Genomic DNA, 9,581 nt, shown 5'->3' on the forward strand with positions numbered 1-9,581 from the left:
CTTGCAAGGGCAATGAGAAGTGTGTGGTCATCTCACGGGTAACTGCATCCAGCCCAAAAAATGCTTAGAGAATACATGGAAAGTTCCAGAAAAGGAAATGGCACCTCACAAGGGACAGTGGGGTGGGGTGATCCAGAGACTCACTGGCTTATGTTCCAATCTTCTATCGCCTACAACCAGGAGCTGGGAGTAGCCACTTGGCCTCTCCGTGCCTCAGTTTCCTTGTCTGTTCGTAGGCTGTTCGTAGGCTCCAGCTCAGAAAGTAGCAATGAGTCAATTGATGCAGAGCATCGAGAACAATGCTTGACATTTGCTCATTCAGTGCCTACTATATGCTGGGAACTGTACCCACAAACATTAACAAAATAGGCAGGGATTCCTGCCCTCGGAGAGTTTGTTTATTTATTTATTTTATATTTTATTTATTTGAGACAGAGAGAGAAAATGAGCAGGAGAAGAAGGGCAGAGGGAGAGGAAGAGTGAGAAGCAGACTCTCCACTGAGCAGGGAGCCCGATGCGGGACTCAATCCCAGGACCCCGGGATCATGACCTGAGCGGAAGGCAGATGCTTCACCAACGGAGCCACCCAGACGCCCTTCTCGCAGAGTTTATATTTGGGGTGGGGGCACACAGGGGACTCAGTAAGATTATTAGCTCCCGGTGGTCTGACTTTTGCCAAGGAGCCAAGTGTTCGCTTACATTTGGGCACATCCTTTCCATAGGCCTTGACTGCGCAGTGACACCTCGCCACGGCGGTGTCCTGCCACCCAGCAGCCAGCGGGACACGGTCTGTGCTGCCAGCAACTCTTGCCGTCCCGGAGGTACACCTGCCAGCCTTATGGGATCCCACCTGCCTGTCAGGGGAAGGACAGAGTGTTTTACATCAGCCGTGAACTGGGTCAAAGTTTAGTCAATGACAAATTGTGTAAGAACTTGCTGTGGCTGGTCTGGGGACAAAGGCCTCCCAGCACTCATTAACAACTATCTGTTCAATGATTATCTCCCTGGGGCTTGTTGTGGTGAGCCCGTCCAGAAGCATGATGGACTGTGGCCCTGATCCAAAGTCTGGCCCCTGACGTCAGGGACGAGCCTCCCTGGGTGTAGCCAAGGGGCGGGGCCTTTCTCCTCAATGGGATTTAAGGCCAGGAGCTTCGGCCACCGAACGGCAAACGCGGCCTTCCCACCGGGAACGCACGTTCACCAGCGGGAAGAACCTCGAAAGAAACCCTTGGATCTCTCATCGAGATCATCCAAAAAGAAGAAAGGTAGGGAGAGATTTTTAACGGACGTTTCTAGAGATTACACAAACTCGCTTCCTTTTCTCCTTAGAGCTGCGACCGTCTCGTGAGGTGCCGCCCAAAGAAGGATGTTGAATTTCTTTGAGGGCGTCTGTTACTTTGTTCAAGAAGCCTGTGTTTTCTCTTTTAGGGAACCTTGGCGTCCGTGGCCCTTAGCACAGCCCTGCAGAGATGCCTCCTCAGCTCCAAAACGGCCTCAGCTTCTCAGCCAAAGTCATCCAGGGCACCCTCGACAGCCTGCCCCCGGCGGTGAGAGCCTTCGTGGAGAGCAGCGTCGGGCTGTGCGAGCCTGACCGCGTCCACATCTGCGATGGCTCCGAGGGGGAGAACCAGCAGCTGCTGGGCCACATGGAAGCAGAGGGCATGATCAAGAGGCTGCGGAAGCTGGACAACTGGTCAGCCCCCAGCCCCACCCCCGTTCACACCCTCCCCTCCACCGCCTCGGGCCTGCCGGCAAGGGGTGGGGGTGGCTTGAACACCCAGTGGGGGGTGGGGTGGGTTGTCGACTCTTAAAAAACTTAATGAAATGGCCGGAACCGTACAGACTCGAATGTAATGACATTCATCGAGCAGCTCGAGTCTGTGCAAGACGGTACATGCGAACTCTTCGCAAACTAAATCCCTGATGAAAGTGACAGACCTGCTCTGTCCTAAAAGACAAGCTTGTAGACGGCGCCCCAGCTGGTGTGGTTGTCCACAGTTACGGGACATCGTCAGTGTGCCCGCTCTCCGCTAGGTGTGGGAGGAGCACAGTCGCGAATGGGACTGGTCCATTCCGACAGGACGACTGGCTGAAGGGAAGCCAGGGCCCAGATGCCATGCAAGATGGTGGCACTTCCCTCTCCATTCCTAACCTGTGTGTTCTTTGTGTTTGCAGCTGGTTGGCTCTCACTGACCCCGGGGATGTGGCCAGAATTGAAAGCAAGACAGTCATCATTACGCAAGAGCAAAGAGATACCGTGCCCATCCCCAAAACTGGCCTCAGCCAACTAGGTCGCTGGATGTCGGAGGAGGACTTTGAGAAAGCGTTCAAAGCCCGGTTTCCGGGGTGCATGAAAGGTGAGAGAGACGTTTGTTTGACTGGGAGAGACCAACCGAAGCAAAGGCGAGCTTATTCTTATCATGTCTTCCTCATGGTAATTGCGACAGCCGTGAACACTCCCGTGGCCTCAGATAACTTTAGATCCATGTATGAAACTTGCAGCGTATTGAAAATGTCTGGCTCACTTCTGGGATTTAGGATAGCTTGGCAGAACCCGGTTGTACGTGTATGAAAACTCTTATCATTTTGGCATTGCGTTCACTTTCCAGTGGAGTCTTCAAAATTAGGGGGGTGCTGGTAGCAAGGGTGTGATGTGGTTAGTGGGAACTGTGAGGCTAAGCTCACCTGCTCTGTGGCTGCGGGATCATGTCTCACCGGTTCCCACCGACTGGCCCCCACAGGTCGCACCATGTACGTCATCCCGTTCAGCATGGGGCCCCTGGGCTCACCTCTGTCGAAGATCGGCATCGAGCTGACAGATTCGCCCTACGTGGTGACCAGCATGCGTATCATGACGCGGATGGGTACTGCCGTCCTGGAAGCGCTGGGGGACGGGGAATTCGTCAAGTGCCTCCATTCCGTGGGATGCCCTTTGCCTTTAAAAAGTAAGCATGTTACTTCAGAATCGGAAGTTCAAACAAATAAGCGTGGCCTTAACCCCCCGCCCCCCGCCCCGGGCCTTTGCTCTGGGGATCCCCAGATGGGGATGTGGCACACTCACCTGGGATGTGTCCTCCTGTGCAGAGCCTTTGGTGAACAACTGGCCGTGTAACCCGGAGCTGACACTCATCGCGCACCTGCCTGACCGCAGGGAAATCATCTCCTTCGGGAGTGGGTACGGCGGGAACTCACTCCTTGGGAAGAAATGCTTTGCTCTCAGGATGGCCAGCCGGCTGGCGAAGGAAGAGGGTTGGCTGGCAGAGCACATGCTGGTAAGATGTAGGGAGCTCTGCAGGCACGCGGTGGGGACTTGGAGGTGGGGACACGGAGGTCCCAGTATGTTCTGAAGCGCATCTCCCATCAGGCAGGACCTGACACGCCCGGAGGAGGACAGATGTAGAAATTCCACCAATGGTTATTAACGCCTCTTTTGAAGCACTTCGAATGCAATGGGACCAGAGCAGTCCCTTAGACTTTATTATTTATAGTGTTCGTTTTGACACCTGAAGACATAGATCTGGGGTACCTCCTTTTGGGGGGCTTCTGGGCACTCTCCTCAACTGAGCTACTGAAGGAACAGATTAAGGAGGACTCTTGCCCCCAACAGATCCTGGGCATAACCAACCCCAAGGGCCAGAAGAAGTACTTTGCAGCAGCCTTTCCCAGCGCCTGCGGGAAGACCAACCTGGCCATGATGAACCCCAGCCTCCCCGGGTGGAAGATAGAGTGTGTGGGTGATGACATCGCCTGGATGAAATTTGACCAACAAGGTGACTCTTTTAGGCCCAACTGTTGACAGTAATAATTGGACCTAAGCGAACTTTTGGCTTGTAAGATGTGCCAAATCCTCTCAAATCCAGTGTTTGGATTTTTAAGTCAGCTATCGCACATCTTGCAAAGCCTTAGGAAGATGTATTCTGTAAGCATTCTTTAATTTAATGTAGAATCTGGATTGAAATGGAGCCATATGTCGCTGCTTGTTGACACAATAAATTTGTTAAAATAGTACTGGTGGAAAAGGGGCGAGGGAGAAAGGGTTGTAAAAGTGCCAAAGTGGAAAGTAATGCTCGATGGGAGAAAAGAGAAATCTCTTCTGGGGGGGAGGAAAGACTTGAGAATTTGGAGCAAAAATTAGCCTGGCCATTCACTTCTACTTCTCTGGTTTAAAACTTGGCAGGTAACTTAAGGGCTATCAACCCAGAAAATGGCTTTTTTGGTGTGGCTCCTGGAACGTCTGTGAAGACCAACCCCAACGCCATCGAGACCATCCAGAAGAACACCATATTCACCAATGTGGCCGAGACCAGCGATGGGGGCATTTACTGGGAGGGCATCGACCAGCCGCTGGCCCCGGGCATCAGGATCACTTCGTGGAAGAACAAGGAGTGGACCCCCCAGGACGGTGAGCCCCTCTGGAGGCCCCGGGGCTCTAGCCTACAGGCCCTGCTTGTTTGGGCCAGACTCTAAGGGCCCTCTCCTCTCTTGCTGTTGTAGGGGAAACTTGTGCCCATCCCAACTCACGCTTCTGCACCCCTGCCAGCCAGTGCCCTATCATCGACCCTGCCTGGGAATCTCCGGAAGGGGTGCCCATTGAGGGCATCATCTTCGGGGGCCGCCGACCTACTGGTGAGGCTCTCCTTCATCAGCCTGGGAACGTGGGTGTGTTGGCTACCAGGGGACAGCCGTGGAATCTCGCCTTTCTCGTGACCTTGTCAGAGGCCGCCAAAGATCTCCAGCTTCCAAAAAGCCAGGATAATTGGCAAGGCACCGAGAGCCTTTCTGGATCCTTGACCTAATGGAGCTCTCTCCAGAGTCACTTCCTGTTGCGCGGCCTCGGTGGTGTAACGCAGATGGCAGTTTTGCGCACTTTCGCTTTGGGGGGGCAAATTAGCTCAGTTGGAAAGATACCGTTCTGCCATGTCTTTCCAGATGCCATCGCCTGCCAAAGGGTCTGGGTCAAAGTCTTTAAGGGACGGTTCTTTTCTCCCGCTGCAGGTGTCCCCCTGGTCTATGAAGCTCTCAGTTGGCAGCACGGAGTTTTTGTGGGGGCGGCTATGCGATCAGAGGCCACAGCGGCTGCAGAACACCGAGGTAAACCAGAGGGAAACTCTAAAACCACAAAGGGTGACTGGCATGCTCTCTGTCTCTCTGTCTCTCTGTCTGTCTCTGCCCGTCCGTATGTGTAGTGAGAGAGAGACAAAACCATGCGTGCTTACGTCAGTAGTGAATGCTGCCGATATTGCCCTACGAGAGCGTTCACCAGCACATCTGCCTCTCTGTTCATAGGCAAGGTCATCATGCACGACCCCTTTGCCATGCGGCCCTTCTTCGGCTACAACTTCGGCAAATACCTGGCCCACTGGCTCAGCATGGCCCAGCGCCCAGCAGCCAAGCTGCCCAAGATCTTCCATGTCAACTGGTTCCGGAAAGACAAGGAAGGCAAATTCCTCTGGCCGGGCTTTGGCGAGAACTCCAGGGTGCTGGAGTGGATGTTCAACCGCATCGCCGGGGAAGCCGGCGCCAAGCTCACGCCCATCGGCTACGTCCCCGAGGAGGGGGGTCTGAACCTGACAGGCCTGGGGGACATCAACACGAAGGAGCTCTTCCACATCTCCAAGGAGTTCTGGGAGAAGGAGGCAGAAGACATCCAAAAGTACCTAGAGGAGCAGGTTAACGCCGACCTCCCCCACGAAGTCCAGAGAGAGGTCCTTGCCCTGAAGCAGAGAATCAGCCAGATGTAATCAGCCCCGAGAGCTGCACCTGTGAAATCATCCCCTCTCCAGTCCCTGGGAGGTGCTGGGAGTAAGAGGGAGTGGGATGTCCCACACCGACACCACCTGTCCTGCTGTGACAATCACGACGATGAGCAGATCATTTTTCAGATAAGACCACAGAGTACAGGCTCGTAACTGTGAGATCGGGGAGGGAAATCTTAGCATGTCTCCAAAATTCACTCTCCAATGCACCTTTGTTCAACCCTGAGGACACTAGACAGTTAGGCTTTCCTGTTTCTTTCTTTTCTTTTCTTTCTTTCTTTCTTTTTTTTTTTTTTATCACTGTAGCTCTATCAGTTAGCTGGAATGTACCGATAAAATACTTGAGCTGTATATATGGGTGTGTGTACGTGTGTGTGTCTGTATTTCTTGTTATCTGAGATGTATATAATACCTTTGGAAAAATCTTGGGCAAGATTCTCTACTAGTTGTCACTAGAAAGAAATGTTGCTTTATTATTAATATGTGTGTTTAAATTATTTTTATATATCCTTGTTACTTACCTTGACGTAATTCCAATTTTTCCCCTAACGCTTCTTGAAAAAATCACAAAATAAACTTTTGTAGAAAAGATGGGTTTGTTTGCTTGGTTTTTCTTATCTGGGCCACCAAGAAGCAAGGAACTCTCTGATGAAACATCGTGTGGCGGGAACCCCTCCAAAGGAGGTGGGGACATCAGGACCATTCCTCAGGAGAGAGAGAGCTGGACGGGGGGAGGGGAGATGGAGGAACGGAGAGGGGCCGGATGGGAAGTGTGAGCAGAGAGAAGGTCACCCAGGGGTGCCGTGGCACCACAGTTCGGGTTTTCGGAATTAACCACCAGTTAGTGTCTAGAAGCCACTAGTTGGTGTCATTAGATGGTAGGTCTTGCGTCACCAAGTAGGAGAATTTAAAATGTACTTTTTGACAGAGGTTTGGGTCTGGGGGCTCAGCCTCCCACACTGAGGAAATCGAGGCCAATTTCACGGGCCTTTGTCAGTAAACGTTTCGACCAACGCTTTCTCAACTGTCATTCACAAGGGAGGAGAGGAGAGAGAAAACCAAGCAGAGTTCCATGGTGCAAGCATTCATTGAGCGCCTTCTGTATACTGAGCAGTGTGCCCACAGAGGGCTGCCCTGACAGGAGCAGGTGGCGTGGTTTGACCTCAAGCCCTCACCTGGTCCCTGGGCTCATGGCATTTACTGGGCGATCAGGAGCAATGCAAACGAACCCGACGCCGGGTTTGGCACGTGTGTTCTGCAGATAAACATGGTGTCCTTGACTTCCTGTCTCCCCGTCTGGGCACAGGCGGCGAGAGCGGCGTGACCCCTCACCCCTCCAATGAGCCACACGTTCTCAGATTAATCACCACACCCCAGCACCTCGGCTCTCCTCGCTCCCACCGCCTGCAAACTCACTCGTTCCCCTAAACTCCCTGGTTCTTTCTCCACGTGGAGGGTGAAGCCGAGATCACCTCAATCTCATAGATGGGGAAACTGTGGCCAGGAGCATCCATCAGAGCTGGGAAATGGCAACCAGAGCTTTCTTTCTCTTTAAAAAGCCAAGAGCGGACCCGGCTCTCCCGACCAAGTGTCGTGTTCTAATGCCAAAACCTCTGATGGGGAAAACAGTTGAATGGAATTAAATGTTATCTGCTGTACTAATTTAAATCCGTGGCTTTCAAACCTGTTTTTTTCTTTTCGAGGCAGAACCCTTGCTTGGCCTGTGCTCTGACTCAGAAACCGAACGTCTGAGGGAGACAAAGCAGGGGAGCGTCCACCCCAGGCTGGGGAGACCTGGGACCGAGGGTACCAGGCCTCCGTTTCTCTACCCCCTGCAGGCCTCCGAGGCAGTTTCCTGGACCCCTGAGAGGGGCTTCCAGGTAGACATTGGGCACCATTAAGATGCCCTGTTCTAGGCCTTCAGCAGGCTTCTCCTCCTTGTGGCAAAGCTGGCCATCCCAGAAGTGGTTACACCCCTGCACGGCATCACCCACATGCCCTGTGCACTGGCGTGTAACCACGTTGTCACCAGGCCCTGGGAGTCTGGGGAGCAGCCCAGAGCAAGTTCCTTAAACAGAACAAAAGTGTTCAGGGAACCACAAAGACTCAACTCCTGCCTTTGGCCCTTGACTCATTCATTTTCCCCGAATGGTGCCAAGCGTGTTCCATCCCCCTGCAGGTCCTGGTTACTGAGCTGGGACCCCTGACCACAGTAATCAGGACGCGATGGCCTTGTTTGCCTGTGTTACCATGTGGTGCCCCAGTCCTTGTGAGGCAGAAAGACAGATGAGGCCAAGCCGGTTTGCGGGTGTGGATTCCTGGTCTGGCCTCCCCCAGCACACACGAGCCCAGACCAACTCAGGCTGATACCTTCCGCTGGAATCCAGTGTGGGTGCCGCCCCCCAGCCCCGTGGGTTCTCAGAGCTGTGCTGAGTCTGGGTTAAAGCCCAGAACACAGTAAGTACACAGCAAATACTGAAAAAGGACAACAAACCTGCCTTTAAGTTCACCCGAGACCTCCAGGGGCAGTGGGCCAGGTGGGCGGGGTGGGGCCAGCCAGGGGCGAGCTTGGGGTTTACAGGTTCTTAGTCTTCTTGCCCTCTCTCCTCAGGCCCACCCCCAGCCAGAGCCCCCGGGCTGCCCACTCGCCCCTCTGGGTGCCACACAGCATGTTCCTTCCAGAGCCTCAAGACCACCGGGCACAGGCCCTGGAGGCTTTCTCGACCTGCTCCCTTGCAGAGGGCACCCTATCAGTGACCTTCGCCATCACGGTCAGTGACTGCAGTGAATAGGGCACCAGGTTCCATCATCTATGGGAAAGGGCCTGTCTCCCCCCCACCTGCTCCTGCACTCCTGCCTTTCCCGGGGAGTAGTAAACACTGGTGACCTTGGACACATCCCAGCTCGACCTCGCCAGCAGTGTCACCTGAAGTGACATTTATCTGTGTCATAGGGCAACAACACCCCTGCTGGGGTTTGACGAGGATAAAACAAAACAGCCCAGCTCAGCATGGACTCTGGGATCTGGAGGGTCGGGGTGTGAGCCCCAGCCTGCCCCTTACTTTCCCGTGATTGCACAAAACTCCAAGCCTCATTTCCCCAACTGTAAAATGGGCACCATAACCGCACCTTCTCAGCGGGTTGAGGAGGACAAGGGGTGACTTGAGGAAGGGGCCTGGCACTCGTCAGGGACATGTTTGCTCTCCTCTAGGTCTTTACTGTGGGCTGAGCTCACGCAATACCGGGGACGGGGAGCTCGCTGTCCCTCACGGCAGCTGGCCCACTGCTGACCAGCCCTGGGCTCCCAAGTGGCTCTGGGAGGCTGTCCCTGGGAGGGACACAGGGTAGCTGGGGACAGGGAAGGGGGGCACACATGGACCCAAGCAGCAGTCACCCAAGCCAAAGTGGGAACAGGACCAGCCCTCCACCCCCCTCCGGGCTGACATTTACTATGGTCGGGCTGGAGGTGAGAAGCTGAAATCACCCCACTGCCTCCCTAACTCCCAGCTCATCCATCCTGGGATGATGGGACCTCCAGACCTTCTCGTACAGCCGAGGGGCTCCCAAACCTGGTCTGCATTGCCTCTGGCAGTCATTGTCCCCACCGGGGACATCTGTTTCCCCCAGCGCCATCCCCTTCATACCGCGCGAGCCTCCACCCAGACCTTCACCGCAAACCGGGGAGCTGGGCAGGGGGAGGCTCCCCCCAAGCTGAGAAGACCCTGAGTCGGCTGACATCACCCCAATGAACTACGATGACGTTTCCTCCCTGGTGTGAAAGGGGAGCTTGAAATGGAGAAAAGTCCAGAGGGAGGAAAATCAAAA

General features: G+C 54.2%; 1 protein-coding gene across 1 annotated transcript; it reads left to right on the forward strand.

Moving 5' to 3' along the window:
- The first annotated feature begins 1,155 nt into the window (after positions 1-1,155).
- PCK1 (phosphoenolpyruvate carboxykinase 1) lies at positions 1,156-6,347 on the forward strand. Its single transcript, XM_008699471.1, has 10 exons — positions 1,156-1,265; positions 1,429-1,693; positions 2,176-2,357; positions 2,742-2,945; positions 3,085-3,272; positions 3,608-3,770; positions 4,178-4,402; positions 4,495-4,626; positions 4,996-5,091; positions 5,287-6,347. Exons 2-10 carry the CDS (start codon positions 1,470-1,472, stop codon positions 5,739-5,741), a joined length of 1,869 nt encoding a protein of 622 aa, XP_008697693.1. The 5' UTR covers positions 1,156-1,265; positions 1,429-1,469; the 3' UTR covers positions 5,742-6,347.
- Positions 6,348-9,581: the final 3,234 nt, after the last annotated feature.

The sequence above is a fragment of the Ursus maritimus genome, unplaced genomic scaffold, assembly GCF_017311325.1.
Source record: "Ursus maritimus isolate PB19 unplaced genomic scaffold, ASM1731132v1 scaffold_22, whole genome shotgun sequence".
NCBI lineage: Eukaryota > Metazoa > Chordata > Mammalia > Carnivora > Ursidae > Ursus > Ursus maritimus.